The sequence below is a fragment of the Pavona decussata genome, unplaced genomic scaffold (assembly GCF_977016875.1).
Source record: "Pavona decussata unplaced genomic scaffold, jaPavDecu1.1 SCAFFOLD_242, whole genome shotgun sequence".
Classification (NCBI taxonomy): Eukaryota; Metazoa; Cnidaria; class Anthozoa; order Scleractinia; family Agariciidae; genus Pavona; species Pavona decussata.
The window spans coordinates 315,852-331,887 of record NW_028145647.1 but is presented as its reverse complement, the minus strand read 5'-3'; the positions used below and the strand labels follow the sequence as shown (position 1 = coordinate 331,887).

The following is a 16,036-nucleotide window of genomic DNA, read 5'->3' as shown; positions in this document are numbered from 1 at the left end:
ATAAGATATTGTTTGTTCTCTTTATCATATCGTTACATTTACATTTTCTGGCCCATTCCTCCCCCCCCCCCCCCCCCCTCCTTAGGGTCATGGAAATAAGTCAAGTCTTTTTTTTTTTTCATTTTATATTTGTTTTAAATTTATCCTATATCAAATCAAAATTTCTGGAAATCTTCAAGATCTGACGAAAAATCCTGGCTACGCCCCTGCTTTGGAGTAACGGCCGGTGGCGCTTGCATGATAACTTCAAAAAGAGAGCAGCTACCGACACCCTTGCGTGACAACCTCCAATTGTCATACGTCAGCACACGCTAACTTAAGCTAATGTTTGCAGTGTCGTTGTGTAAAAAATGTAAAAAATCTGTTTAGAAGATGGCGGTGCTGCGAGCGATTCTGTTTCTTGCTTTTCTTTCAAGTTGTTTGGCAGCAAAATTTGCCATGTTTCCCATGATGGGAAGAAGCCACTTCATGTTTGTCGCCAGACTTGGGCAAGAATTGGCTGAGAGAGGTCACGAGGTATTATACAACTGTTAAAATGAATTTTGTTCTGCCAGCTTGTTGTATTTAACGTAATTCGTAGCCTGACAGTGTGAAGACAGCTTACGGCAAGAGCATTTTACTAGCTGGCCTATACTTGTCTTTGGGCAAATGAGGTGAACATTATGGAAGCTTAATTTGCAGTGAATGTAACACTGTTTGAAGGAACGTTTGCGCACTGCAACACCGCCCAGTATTAAGTTCAGTGGGTGGGTACAGCTGTCCTAATAAAAACCGTACCGAAGTGGAAAGAAACGATCTCAAGGAACATCAGTAGAATATAGTACCCATGACAGCTATTCCAACCTGGCTCTGTTAGCTACTGTTAGTGTAGCTCAGCGCTTTCTTTGCCGAATTTGAATTTTTTGTATCTTTTGTTTGTTCAAACTTTTGATTGGCCCACCGGCCCGTTTCTCTGTGCACGCACGCAAGGTCAAGTTGAGATCGCGTGCTCTCGGAACAGCGAAACGGTTGATCAGGCGAATGTCACCGAGATTCGAAGTGATAGTACAGAATGATTTTCTAGCTTGTACAGTGTTCACTTCACTAAGAATTGACACACTGACCAGTTTTATCACAAAAGCGCACATGAATGCCCGTGTCACTAGGATAAACATAAATTATAATAAATTATGATCTTGCTTTCTTTATAAAGTTCAATCATGAGATTTGTGAAATTCACCCGTACCGTCCTTTTGTTGTAGCTTTTATCAAGTAACTTTCCGGCATTACCTTCACCCATGATGTGCAGTAATTTTCTGTCAGTTAAAGGCTACGAAATATCTTTAAAGTCCCAGTAACTTTATTATTATTTTGAATACGTAATTTAAAAACCATTAGCAATTGTAATTGTAACATCGGTCCAGAAAAATTCGTTATCATCATCAATTCTCCGCGCGCCAGTAGGCGCATAAGGCCGTACCATGCCTAATTTCACACCCAAATGGTTAAAATCTATACACATGTTCAGAGCAATTGCAAACGGCTAAAATAACATGACAACTGAACATATCCGTTTGGCCGGCACACAGAGTACCCTCCCCTCCCCTGAAGAGAATTATAGGAGATTAGGTAGACTATATGCGGGAAAGTTTATGGTAGGAGAATGTTAAGTACTTGCCCCCGAATTTGGCAATGTTTCCTACGTTGTGCCACTCCACTCCTTGAAATATACAGTCGGTGAAAAAAGGGAAATGGTGACGTAAGACAACATGTGTTATGTTAAAAGGTCTTGTGATTCGGTCAAAAAGAAGAAGTTTATTGGAGAGCAGTGGTAAAAATATGCATGTTCTGATTGGTGATTTAAGGTTTATCCTTTGAGCGAAAGGATAATTTAGTTAAGGAGAAGAATAACGCCGTTGTCCTTTTCACGTTGGCACAGGTTATGATCATTGTGGGGTCATCTCAGCGTTTTGCGGCAAGTGACCCAAACGTGCGCTTTTTCAACGACAGCAAGGCAATGGCAGTGTCGGATCAAAAATCAACCAGTTTGAAAAGCAGTAAGAAGATTGCCACAACAACCGAACTGTTCTTTATTTACACTTTTCAGTCATTTTACTGTGATGAAATGCTTAGCAACTTGGAGTTGATGAAAGAAGTTGGCCGCGCGGATCTGATCATCGGTGAATTACTGTACCTTTGTTCATCGTTAGTCGTGGCTAAATTTTCCCTCCCACATGTTGTCATATCTGCCGCTACCCTCTCTACACCGACAGCGTTCGCCCTCGGTCTGCCCTTTTCGCCGTCGTATGTGCCCCAGTGGGGTATTCAACTTCCTGATGAATGGAGTATATTCGACAGGGCCAAGAATCTGTGGCACTGGATGTCACTCTATGTTTTGTTCGCCCGACATTTTTGTTCGCTCTTCGACAAGGTAAAGACAAAGCATGGTATCACACCCGATAGGAGCATACAGGAAACTCTTGGGAGAGTTGATATGATAATCGGTCAGATGCACTTCGGGTTAGAACATCCAAGACCCCTCTATCCGAGTAAGTATGTTGTATGCAAAGAGTACAGCATGGTTAAGACCGGGGAGGAATTGAAGCTGTGGACGTTGGAGCGAGAAGGAACAAGACGGTATTGCGAAGGAGATGTACATAAGCGACTCCTTCAACTCTAAAGAGCGTCATATATAGCTCATCAGGAAATTAAAGACCGCGTAGTGCATGGTTTTTACCCTTTAAAATCGTATATCGTAATGCTCCTGACCTGAACTCTTCTTCTTCTTCCAAATGAGCGTAGAGCTCGGTTTTTTCACAGAAAATGAAGGGGGCTTCGTGTTGATTTTATGTGGGAAAAGTACTTTATTCTCAACGTTCTCTCTCTCACGCTATGTTGAGATTGGGCACCGACAGTCTCGTCCTGTTGATGAATGTTCTGAAGAGGAAAGGGGAGGGTTTGGGTAGGGAAAATCAAACGCAGGACGAAACTTGATGGCTGGTGAAAGAGAGAACGTCAGGGCAAGGGATACCGTGTGCTGCATTTTATACTACAACACTTCGCTTGATCGACAGAATGGCATTGTTCACTTTGTCTCATCTCCTTTTATACGTGAGAGGTGAGACCGCTGAGAATAGTACTTTATTCTCAACGTTCTCTCTCTCACGCTATGTTGAGATTGGGCACCGACAGTCTCTATGTTACAGAGTGTCCTAAAGTCCCAAACCACTGGACCATAAGGAAATCCCGTTCTCAGAATCCCAAACTCAAGGTGCCCCATCCTAAAAATTCGTAAAGTGTTTTAAACGAGATGTAACAAGGTTAAGAATTAAACGTGCGGAAAAGCGGATATAAAGTTTTTTAGACGGTTAAGCTCCATGTAGTTCTCTGTTAGGGCGGCTGTCGCGGAAGAGTCCGCGGATAGCAAATGAGAGGGACTATCCAAACGAAGCACCTCCGCTAGTTTCATGTAGTAGAGAGCAGTTTCTTTGTTATTCCATCCTACATGAGACATTATGTCCGCCAACTGGGAGCCAGATAACGCTAACGTTATGGCTGAGCCCGAACGGAAGCTGTGCAGCGTTTCTCCCTCATCGATCTTAGCTTCTTTCAAATACAGCTTTAAACGAGCTTCTGCTGAAGAACTTGAAAATGGTTTGTTCACAATATGACCTTGGGGATTAGTTGGTCGAAACAAGTAACCATTTGTCACAGAAACGCGTAACTCGGAAGCCACGGCTACATATGTCTCAATAGCTTTAACTGGACACAACACCATGCCAAGATCTGAACCACGATCACCGCTAAAGAATAACGTTTTGAAAAACGCTTGGTCCCGCGTCAATACAAACAGACCAGAAGGACTAACCGAGCGCTCCGCAATTTTCCGATTTAAAAAACGAGCCAGAAGCAACAATTTGGACAAAAATAGGGGAACTGCTTGCTTTGGCGTGATGCGGGCTCGTAATTGTTCCTCAGTTGACGCCTTAAGATATTTTTGCACTTCGAGTGAAGCGGCGGGGTTACCCAGACCTAGCAGGGAGTTCCACTCTCCACAGCGCCCGGTTTCCTTAAAAATGGCTCGCAGTTTTCCAATGTAGGAGTCGATTGTCTTGAATGCCAGGCGTTTAGGACATTTACACTTAGCTGCGTTTTGAAGGTGGGAATCGGGACACCCATTACTATGTACTATGGTTTTGCCATGTCGGTCTTTCCAGACCAAGAACCGAGAGATGTCAGTGGGGCTTGCCGAAAGGATGGTTTTACTATTCGGAAGGGACGCCAAGAAAGTTTCAAACTCCGTACGAAGTGAGCACTTCTGTTTTGAGTATGACGATTGAAGGGAGGCATTATTTAGGAGTTCCAAACGGTTATCTATCGCTTGAAGGTCGACTGAGAGTTTAGGGCTCGGGACACTTGGGGAGACTGTTTTCCTCCTGTAGCCGCACATTTGGCAGAAAAAGAACAGCTTGTCGTTGGGGTGGCTGCACGAAGGACATGACACGGCTGGTACAAACGCTCGAACGGCTGGAGGTAAGTCCTAAAGGATATGAAAGTAAAACAAACAGTTCCTTCTTTATCCTTTAGATTTGTTTTGACATAAATGTATAAATGAAGCTATAAAACAACTGTCAACAGATGTATACTGGAAAACAATGATTTATTGACAACATTGATTTCACTGAAGTAATGGATGGAGCTAAATTAATGGGAGAATTGGCAAATTTAAAGATAGCTAAGTGTTCTTTGTTTGGCTCGTGCGCTAACCAAGAGCTACTACTTGCTTATCCGATGCGGAACACCCAGAGATCCCATGGGATAGGCCAATTGTTTGAAAACCCATGTTTAGAGGGAGTGAGGAGCGCTCCAACGGTTCCGGCAACGGCCAGCAGGTATCGGGAAGAACATGTAGACGTTAACAAGGGCCACCAAAAATGCCTTGGACACACGTCTGGTACTACGATAGTGTAGGATAATTGCAGGCTTCTCATATACTTGATAACATGAGGTATTAGGCAGATCGGGGGAAAGGCGTATGGGTTCTTGAATACAAACGGATCGTACAGATCGGGCGATTGCGCGAACACGTTCACTCCCAGGGATCCCGGCAGAGGGTTTTCAGAGAAGAAAGGTAACTTGGCACCTGACAAGTCGGATTGGGCGTTTGAAGGGCGTGCCATTAGATCGACAGAGTGCCCATTTTCGCCGCCATACCACTCTTGTACTACTATCCATAGGGATGGGCACAATTTGGCATCCTGTAGGCTAAGGCGTCGCGAGGGGAAGTCGGCTTGGTTCTGAGAACTAGGCACAAAAGTAAGGTGCAAATCGATGTTGAGTTTCGTCATTGTGTTGAATAATTTCTTCAAGGCGCTAGAAAGCGATTGAGAACGAGAGCCCTGTCGATTCCATGAACGGACTAGAGCCATGCTGTCGACGAAGGCGTCGACCCACGAGTTTTTGATGGTATCAGCGAATGATTCAAGGACATTATTGAGCGCTAAGGTCTCCTTAGTGGCGATATCGGCTTGTATTGTTGAGGCGTCCCAGTAATCATAAACGTTCGCCTCAATGGCACCCGGACTCAGTGCACCTCCCCAAGCGAAGCGAGATGAGTCGGAGAACAGCCTGACGTGTGTGTGTTTCTCAGACCGCCAGGGAAGAAAACCGTCCCAGGTCTCAAGGAATAGCCAGTGCTCAATTTCATTCTTTAGAGCGGCAGACATCTTTACAGGTCGAGCAGAACGCGTGGCGCGAGACACAGCTAGGTTTATTTCATTAACATAAAGCCTTGCGCCCGGAACTGCCAAGCTCATGGACACGCATTTACCGCTGAGCCTTTGCAAGGTTAGTAGGTCCAGGTTATCGCGAGCCAACGTTTCTTTGATGAGACGAAGAAGCTTTTCTTTTTTATGGGGTAACAAGGTAAACGCCTGTAGTTCAGAATCGATACCGAAACCAAGGTATGGCACCTGTTTTTTCGGGGTAAGGTGAGACTTCGCCAGACCGATAAAGTAGCCGAGGGAAATTAAGATGTAGCACGTGAGAAAAATACCCGCGACGGCCAGAGCAAAATTCACTTCATCCCTTGAGGCGAGGGCTTGATAGGCGGCTGGTAAAATGCCACCTGGAAATGACAGTTGGCCATTATGGCGGTCGTCAATGTACAACGAAGAGGGAATGTTCCATGAACGAAGTCTGTGTGACGCAACTAGACCAGTCGTATGATATATATAGGCCGAGGATTTCCAGCCAAAAGGAATACATCCACTCACAAAATACCAACCTCCCCACTGGAAGCCAAAGTAAGTTCGACTGCTGGGGTGAAGTTTGATGTGGTCATATCCTGACTTGTCGTCGCACACTGTTTGGTAAAATCCTTTATTGACATACTTAGGCAAGTGTTGGACGCTATCCAAGGCAAACGGACGGTCTTCGATCCACAGATTAAGAAATCTATCGTCGTTGCAGAGACGCGGCTTGCTAGGCTCGACAGTGAGGGGCATAATAAGGTGGGGTGGGGTGCATTCTCCGACTTTGCCCCACAAAGAAATAGCACCGGAACGCAAACGGTCCAGGAGCGTATCAGAAATAAACGAGGCAAAAGGTTTGCACGACAGGTGGTTGGGGAAAACGCAAGGCGGTGGACTACCACACTCGTAATTCCTTCCCTTGTAACTACCCTTAAACGGTCTAAAGAACTTCGTTACGTCTACACCGTTAGTAATCCAATCACGGACTTCAGAGAAGCGCTCATCGTTCATATCATTTAATAAAGCATTCCATTGTGGTGCATGGCGATGGAGTTCCCCTGCTAGGAAGTGATCTGGATCGCGGAAAACAAGGCGAGACATATCCGCTAATGAATTTCCCTGTAACACGAGGGCGATATCCTCATCAGAGATGTGGGAATTGTTTGCCATCCCTTGGGCCTCATCAACAACAGAACCATCGATGCTTATCCACTGTAACTTATTCATACCAACTGTGTTAGGCTTGAAACCGGGATGCTTTTCCCAATCGTGAAAGCAAGGGTCTGACAGCTAAAAGGAAAATAAAAAAGAACTTGGAAATAAATTAGGGCCCAAGGAATGGCAAACTCAGCCCCGGTAATCCGAGAGGGAAAGTGAGCTTCCCTTTGAGAATGCCACCCGAGGGGGGAAGGGTGCGATCGAAAAGAGATAATTGGTTCCCACATCTATGAACAGCGTAGCGAGTCGTAAAATATGTAAGTAATAATATGTTAATAAAACCCTGGGGGGGTGGGTATAATGTATATGAATAAACAAACATTGTGATGCAATAGTGTTCATTTGACTTTAATAGTACTAAAACGCATACAAAATGAGGATCGGGCAGATTCTGCTACTGAGATGTCGGTCGAGGCTGGTTGTGACCTGGACCGCCTGAAGAAAAATAGCGGGTCGGCGGAGACCGCTTAAAACATTGCGTAGACTTGTGTCCGGGCGTACCACATCTGTAGCAGGTCACTCGAGGGTGTGACGAGAACCTCTGACTGCCTCTGGCCTGAGGACGCGAGTAAGGCGAGGGACGTCTAAACGACTTGTCGACCTTGGAGATTGTGTCAAAGATTCTTGTAAATTCCTTGTCCGCGAGAAGAGCCAAAAAGTAAGCTTTAAACTGCTCTTTCGGCACGTGTATTTTCTCTCTTAGGGTGGCTGCTATGATGTCAAAGCTGGCGGCCTTATCATCACCAGTTGTCTTCGCTACGGAGACGAGCTCCTCCGCGAGGCGCAAGGCCTCGTATTTGTCGAAGTCCTCCAGGCGGCGACTACCATAATGGGTAATGCGATTCTTTAAAGCCTGAATGGAGGTCCCTTGGGCATTTTCCAAAAATTTAATTCTTTCTTGCAAAGCCTGAATGAGAAAATGAAATAGACAGATGTATTGCGAAGTGTAATTTCATACCGCTTAGCGGCGATACAAAAACATTCGTAAATGAGTACAAGCATTGTGATAAGACCCGGTAAAGCGGCAGGGAATCTTTTGTTCCGACAAAGTCGGAGTGCAAATATAACAATTAACAGAACAATACGAAAATAAACAATTCAAGTAGAACAATGTGGCAAACAAGCACTCAGAAATGGCAAATTAAGACAATTAAAAAAAATGAAGAGTGAGAATAATCGACAAAGATCGCACAAAGATAATAACTAGTTCTCTGCTGAAGTATGTTTTGAGGTCAACAAAATTGAAAAGCTTTGAAGCTAACCGAGAATTAGAATGTACACATAATCGGCAAAAATAGCGCATATAAATAAAATTCAGAAAGTGGTAAGTCGACTTCAAGTAGCCCGCAAAACTACAAAACTATACGTGTTGAAGCAGGGCAAAAAATTAATTAGAAAGTCAATCTAAAGCCGCCCGCAAAGCTAAAAGCTACTCGTTTTGAAGCAGGGCGCAACATGAATTGTAAACACATTATCAGCAGGGCGTAACAATAATTACGAAGTCAATTTCAAATTGCCCGCAAAGCTAAAAGCTACATGTTATCAGCAGGGCGTAACAATAATTACGAAGTCAATTTCAAACTGCCCGCAAAGCTAAAAAACTACACGTTTGAAGCAGGGCGTAACAATAATTACGAAGTCAATTTCAAATTGCCCGCAAAGCTAAAAAGCTACACGTTTGAAGCAGGGCGTAACAATAATTACGAAGTCAATTTCAAATTGCCCGCAAAGCTAAAAAGCTACACGTTTGAAGCAAGGCGTAACAATAATTACGAAGTCAATTTAAAATTGCCCGCAAAGCTAAAAAGCTACACGTTTGAAGCAGGGCGCAACAATAATTACGAAGTCAGTTTCAAACGGCCCGCAAAGCTAAAAAGTTACACGTTTGAAGCAGGGCGGAACATGAATTGTAAACAGAGTTAAAACTGCCCGCAAAGCAACCAAGTACACGTTATCAGCAGGGCACAACATAATTGCGAAGTGAATTTTAAATTGCCCGCCAAGCCAGGGCGCAACATGAATTGTAAACATGCCCGCAAAGCAACGAAGGTCGCACGTTCAGAAGCAGGGCGTAAAATAAACTGGGGGGTAAAGAGAAAATTGCCCGCAGAGCTACAAAGCTACACGTTAAAAGCAGGGCATAACTTGAGCTGAAAACAGACTTAAAGCTGCCACGGGAATACGAAGTGCAAGAACACGTGTACGATACTGGAGTAAAACAAAAATTGAACAAACCTCCAAAGTGACTTGTTCTCCAGCGGCGTTTTGAGGGGGTTCTTCTGCGTTTGGTGGAGGTGGAGGCGGTGGTGGTGGTTGAACAACCGCGGCCGCTTGAGCTGCTGGAAGGTTTTCCTGTGCCGGGACTTGTACAGCAGGGTCCGCCATTTTGAACTATGCTCTTTCGCTTGATCGACAGAATGGCATTGTTCACTTTGTCTCATCTCCTTTTATACGTGAGAGGTGAGACCGCTGAGAATAGTAAGAATTTTTAAGGCATGGATCAGCACTTGCTAATTCCAATGACTTTAAAATCAGTTGCAAATGAATTCCTCAATACTTCTTTGTCGTCTCCATCAGAGACGGGATTCTAAAAAGCTACGTGAAGGGCTGACCATTTGACTTATTGCAACACCAGCGTCATACTTTACACATAATTATACTACTTTTGTTTGTATTTTTATTTTATCTCTAAGACACTCGGGTTGTTGGCCCATTCATCGCCAGTCCTGCTAAGCCACTACCAGACGAGTTGGAGCAGTTCATGCGGGAAGCTGGTGACGAGGGCGTTATCTTGGTGTCGTTCGGAACTCTACTTGGAGAACGAATAGCATTTAATGAAACACTACTAGAGGTCATGGCTGAAGCATTCTCCAAACTATCACAAAAGGTTATCTGGAAAAAAAAGTTAGAGGGTAGGTTCAGTGCTTGATTAGAAAAGCAGGATAGATGAGATAGGTGAAAATGTACCCGTACTGATCTCTGATTCCTAACAGCCTGAAAGCAACGGTATTCAAGCAGGGCCAACGCTCAGTAGGAATTTCATGGGTTCTCTTACACTACAGACTAAGGCCCTGTTCAGACTAGGTCCCTGTGCCCGAGGACTAAAAAGGACGTTGTTCAGACTCCTTGGTACCCAAGGAGCAATCGTGTTCTCGCTCGCCAATTTCGCGCCCGCCATCTTGTTTATTGTATCATCGGGAGGTATGCGGGAACTGAAAAAATCCTGTTCAGACCAGTTTTCGTGCCCAGGAACAGTGCCCGAGTACTACCCTTGGAGGTAGTGCCCGTGCTCGTGCACTGACAAAAAAATATGTTCAGACTAGTGCCAGTGCCCGAGAACCAGGAACATTATTTCTCTTATCCCCTCATTTGTGCATCAGTACTAGTGGCACGACATTCATTTGTACCTGTCAAATTTACATCGCCACAATTGCCACTACAATCACACACAACATTCATTGGCACTCAAGCAGTGTTAGGCTTCGAGCTACCGGCGTAGGACCAAATTTGCAAAACGACGAAATTTTGCATAAGCCCCAAATACGGGCGACGATGTACGCTTATAAGATACAAGCTTCTTATGATAGACATTACAAGTAAGTGACGTCCCATAACCCTAATACAACCCTAAACGCAAATAAACCTGTCAAACATGAGGTCATATGAGAATGACAACTCAGTGTCTGATACGAAGAACCCAAATTCAGTATTACGTGCATTTCTGGACATAATCAGTGTAGGTGACCCTCCATTTTCAGCTGCAACTGGGCCGAGAGTGTTTCAGTTTTCAGTTAAGAACAGTTTTCGATCTTCATCTTGTTATACAAGGCAAATTAGAAAATACTATTTTATGCAATTCACGACTAATTAAACTGAGTAGAAGCGTGTTATATTATCGTTGTCTACACCGAGCTTCACTTTGTCTAACCACATTTACTGGTGAAGAGGAAAAAAAGCTTACGAGACAGTACCAACTGTAGATATTCTTTAAAAGGTTCACAGTTTGACATGACTCAGCTACTGGGAACACTCACAAATTCAACTGATCCTGGCAGTGATGAAAAGTATTAATGCAGTAACTTTCTCACCAGGCACATCCAAACTCTCAGTGAGTGACAATGTCAAGCTGTTGCCGTGGTTACCACAGAATGACATTCTTGGCCACCCCAAGACTCGCCTGTTTATAGGACATGCGGGATTGAACGGGATTTTGGAATCCACTTACCATGGAGTGCCTATGATCTGTTCGCCTTTCTTCGGTGATCAGTTTGATAACGCACATATGGCAAAGCAAGCTGGTTTTGGGGAAATAGTGGACTTGGGGACAGTGACATCAGAAGAACTTGTTAGTTTGATCCGCAAGATCTTGAGTCATCCCAGGTTAGTAAAGTGACAACATCACTAAAGGAAGGTTTCAAGGGAGAGAGAATTCGGAGTGTTGAAAGTCATTTTAATTCGCTTTTGCTTTGACTTTGCTTTACTGTACCCTGGCAATTGGTTGGCAAAATTCGTGCCACTTTTTAAACGAATCACTAACAAAACCCAAACCGGTCGTGCATTGCTTACACACGTTCTCTTGTGCTTAGCACCGTTTATAAAGCTGCTTGGAGTTTTAATTTCAAGGCGCTGGAACCCTGCTAGTGGTGCATATTTTCGCGTTTGACCACTCTTTAGGTCGGTTCATTTTTATCTTCATTGGTAACGGTAGTCAAAAATACATTAATCAAATGGCTTCTTTTTTTGGCAGTTATCGTGAATCAGCCGCACGAATATCAAACTCCGTCAAGCTGCTGCCACGCCCACCCGTGAAGGAGGCCGCTGACTGGGTGGAATACACGCAGGCTCAAGGTGGCTTGCAGCACTTCAGACCACGTGGTCTGGATCTGCCGTTTTATCAGCTGTATTCTCTGGATATTTTGCTGTTGGCAGTTCTAATCTTGGCTGTTACTTTACATGGCTTCAAAATCTTGTTTCAGATTATGATAAGACGTCTGTCAGGATCCACCAAAAAGGAAAAGGCAAATTGAAACTTTAGCTGGTTTAGCTGATTGAAATGAAACAGTGATTTGTTTTGTTTGGATGTTTTGATTGTAGCAGCAACAATAAAAACATTGAGGAGAGCGGTATTTTAGTTTGGAACCGTAAAAAGTCGTTCGATTCCAATTAAACAAGATTATAATAATGATAATATAATCTTTATTAATTCATAAGATAAAAAATGTTCGTGTGTTAGTTGCAATCATATATAAGTTACTTTTGTTTAAAATTATCGATAAGGCATTTTCATCACAAGGCACTCAAGTTTCTCGGATATAGTATGCTGTTAAGCTAAGAGGATATCTGCTATAAATAAAGCCCGTGTCTCAAAGTGTCTAAATTGTCCCACGCAACGCAAAAGTGTCTAAATTGTCTCACGCAACAGGAAGGCCAGCGTGACAGCTAATAAATTCTAATCTGATGTTCTTAAAATTCCCTTCGTTTCGGTTGTGCTCACATTGGAAACAGCCACAGAATATCGCGTCAAAATACGGGGAAATAATTATAGCTGTCATGCTGGTTACACACACAAGGACCATTAACTACCATTGCTATCCTCTTTCTTCTGCCGTCACGTGTTTCGTAAGCTCACTATTTTTTCTGATCAGGGGGACCAGTTGACCCTTACTCGGAGCATCAAGCCCTTCAGTAGGAACAATGCTCCAACAACGGCCTCTTCCTGTATCAGTCAACTACTCATTTGATTCTTATGGTTGCTCGCTTTCACTGCATGAAATTATCGGCATACGGTCCCTTATTCAGGCCGTACATGTACCCCAGAGTATCCAATCGATGGAAACCGATGATCGGAAATTCAATCGATCAATCGATATCAATCGATAAAATTAGTTAATTGGTATCGGCCAATCGATGACCAATCGATAACCACACAAAAACCGTTGATCGATTGCTATCGATTGGCTCAGCAACCTCAAACAGACGTCACGCACGCTACCTGTCTGATCATCTGCCATTTTTAGGAAGCCCTGGGGACGAAATTGGTAAAACAAATTCCAACCCAGTCTTTTCAACGCAAAGGATATACCCCGTTGCACGTGTACTCGAATTACGCACTTGCTCGTCATTGCCTTTCCGTGTCAAAATGTCTACGCAAGACGTCCGGGTAGAGGCTTTACTGAATTTAAGGTGCATCGTCAAAGGCTATCATCTTTACCGTTTCTAGGTGAACGTCGGTGAAGTGTTCACTGCAAACAAGAAGAGGGGAGAACGCGGAAACGCGTTTAAAGTTGTGAGCCATCGTGGACAGCTCGGCCACCTACAGTCCGAGTTTTTGATGCCACCAAGGATTGTGCTTGCAGTTCAGAAAATAGCCAAAAATCGAGCAGGAAAACACCAAAACTAAAATGGCCCATCGCTTACTACTATGATGAAAAAAAGGAACGTCTTTTTTATCTTTTGCTGCATATTTTATTTCTTTTAGACACAATTGGCGCCTTCATAGATTTTTTAGTTTGTAAGTATGTGATCTTTGTTTTAAGCACGATTAGGTTTGTTATTATATGGCTAGGTATTGCTGCTTTATTCATTATTTTGCAACAACTCTTGCTGCTGTTGTTGGCAATTTCATTGTTTGCAAAAGTACAACTTCTGTTACCAGAATTTTTCTGTGAAGGCACGATGCGACCACTTTCCGTTTTTTAAAGTCTATTGGATTGGCCCATGGAACAAACTTTTAATTTGTCAAAAAAAAAAAAAAAAAACCACGAATTCCTGTGGATGGCGCGTTAACGTTTTAAAAAGAGAAAGAAGGGAGTATTGAGTATTGAGTATTGAAATGTGTTTACAATTACTGCGTACAAAGTTGTGTTTTTTATGCGTCGATTCCGGTTCCGTCAATCTGCAACCAATCGATACCAATTTATCTATCGATTGGTATTGATGATCGATACCAATCGATAACCACACGAATCTTCACCATCAATTGGTCATCGATGATCAACATCAATCGATTAATTGATATCGATTGTCATCGATTCCATCGATTGGATACTCTGGGATGTACGTACACAATCAATACACAAAGTCGTATAAGGAAACTGATGTGGCACGGTGTATAAGGTAAATAAAATGATTGAAATACGTCAGGATATGCCAAAAAAATATATACGGATCTTATACACTAGCTTGTACCAGGATTCCGTATACATACAGTCCCAGGTGGGTTACTCGGGTATAAACGTGACGGGGGTCCGACGTATTTTTTTGGGTCTAAAATTTTCAACTCCTGTATTTTTTTGGGTTGAAGATATAACCGTGTATTTTTTTGGGTCTGAAAAATCTGCGCGTATTTTTTTGGGTTCGAATTTCCGCCAGGCTAATGGTTCTTACGCAATTCAAGCCAAAGTTCCCGCAAGATCCAAAAGCACGATTAGAATAATCTGCATGTAACCGGAGTGCCGAATTTCCATGCAGCTGCGTAATGTTTCAAAACTAGTCAACCTTGACCACGAAACTTTGTCTCTTTTTCAGCACTGAGGCAGTACGTATACTGTTCTTAAGATTGCATTTTTAGTGTATAAAAGTCATGTATTTTTTTGGGTCTAAAATGTGTCTTGTATTTTTTTAGGTGCACAATATAAGGTCCATGTATTTTTTTGGGTGCAAAATATTAGGCTCCGTCGGACCCCTACCCCCCCCGAGTAACCCAACTGGGCATACAGTTCTTATGCGCCGGCGTCCTTATACGTCAGTACATGTCTCGATCCGTACACGTGATGTATACTCGGGACAGAAGCATTTGCGAATTTTATGGGACGTAACGAAATGATTGCCAATGATCAGTCATTGGTGGATACAGAACCAAAGACATTGGGACATAAACTTTCTAAATCAAGCAAATAAGTAATTTTTCAGTAACGAATTTATCTTTATACTATACCTTCTTGGCTTCTTTTAGATGTGAACAAGATGCCCCTCTAATGGCATTACACGGAATGCTTAATGTAGCCCCAATTATTCCCCATTGTATGTTTCGCAGATATTTAAAAAATATCCTCCCTTGGCCATTGAAATAATTGTCTGAATGGTTTTATTCAGATATATTGCGTGATACTTATCGTTGTGTTACTAGGAATCATACCAGAAATAACTATGCAATAACGTCATGACCCCGCTGAACTGGTCTGGCCTCCTCTAGCTCTAATCCTTGGCGTTGATCATTCGATCTGTTTTTTAAAGCGGATTTTCTTTGCTGTGAACTCTCCCAATTTCCGCCGTTTCAACTGTCGAGTACTACCTAGAAGTTATTATTTCGATTTACTGCTTGAAAAAGGTTGGTTTTCTCTCTGAAAACGGCAGATCCGAAGTCTTAAAATTCAGACATGTGGCCGCCATTGAACGAAAACAACTTTTCCAAATGATGATTTGCTTTGACGTCACACAAGTAGAGACGAGTGGGTCCCCTCCCTCGTGATATACGCGCAGATAATGGAGTTTGATTGGGCCGCTTTTGTTCAAGACAATCAAAACAATAGATCCCTTCTGGGAGAGAGAAGAATTTAATCTAGTTTTAATGAATAAATCAAATGATGATTTGACGTCACACAGAAGTGATGAGTGGGTCCCCTCTCTCGTGATATGTGCCTGAAAAATAGATTTTGATTGGGCCGCTTCTGTTGAAGACAATCAGAACAATATATCCTTACTAGGGGAGGACAGAGTTTAATGCATAAATTAATGTGCACATTTATGACACCGATGAAGAAAAAGATACCCGACCGAAACCTAGACACGTCATGCCCTGCGGGCATTCCGTGTAATAACGAATCAGTATGGTTCTTTATAGCTTCCACGACCCCCGGCGAAACCTGGAACGAAGTCTTACAATAATCATGTTTTTAATAATAATAGATTGCCCGATGTGAGCAACAGCTCCAGTTGATTAGCCACCCTGTCGAATTTCATTCGCAGACATCAAATGCTACATACTTGGAGACCCAGGGGCAGTTAGTCGGGTAGCAGGGATTTTCGTTGGCGAAAGTTTACTGTAAAGTTTCGCCCACGAAAATCCCTGCTACCCGACTAACTGC

At 43.1% G+C, this 16,036-nt stretch overlaps 2 protein-coding genes across 2 annotated transcripts; one reads left to right on the top strand and one right to left on the bottom strand.

The window, feature by feature from the left end:
* Positions 1 to 357: 357 nt before the first annotated feature.
* On the top strand, positions 358 to 12,740 carry LOC146457500 (UDP-glucuronosyltransferase 2B7-like). The gene is made up of 5 exons (XM_085091901.1): positions 358 to 516; positions 1,919 to 2,528; positions 9,644 to 9,862; positions 11,042 to 11,330; positions 11,698 to 12,740. The coding sequence occupies exons 1-5, from the start codon at positions 373 to 375 to the stop codon at positions 11,975 to 11,977; spliced, it is 1,542 nt and encodes a 513-aa protein (XP_084948027.1). The 5' UTR covers positions 358 to 372; the 3' UTR covers positions 11,978 to 12,740.
* Positions 3,869 to 9,221, bottom strand: LOC146457501 (uncharacterized). The gene is made up of 2 exons (XM_085091878.1): positions 9,186 to 9,221; positions 3,869 to 7,857 (listed from the first exon to the last, which is right to left on the bottom strand). Exon 2 carries the CDS (start codon positions 6,957 to 6,959, stop codon positions 4,764 to 4,766), a length of 2,196 nt encoding a protein of 731 aa, XP_084948004.1. The 5' UTR covers positions 6,960 to 7,857; positions 9,186 to 9,221; the 3' UTR covers positions 3,869 to 4,763.
* Positions 12,741 to 16,036: the final 3,296 nt, after the last annotated feature.

Coding starts and splice junctions, on each gene's coding strand:
- LOC146457500 (XM_085091901.1), top strand. CDS start 373: ATGGCGGTGCTGCGAGCGATTCTGTTTCTTGCTTTTCTTTCAAGTTGT. Junction 517..1,918: donor TGGCTGAGAGAGGTCACGAG/GTATTATACAAC, acceptor ACGTTGGCACAG/GTTATGATCATTGTGGGGTC. Junction 11,331..11,697: donor AAGATCTTGAGTCATCCCAG/GTTAGTAAAGTG, acceptor TTTTTTTGGCAG/TTATCGTGAATCAGCCGCAC.
- LOC146457501 (XM_085091878.1), bottom strand. CDS start 6,959: ATGAATAAGTTACAGTGGATAAGCATCGATGGTTCTGTTGTTGATGAG.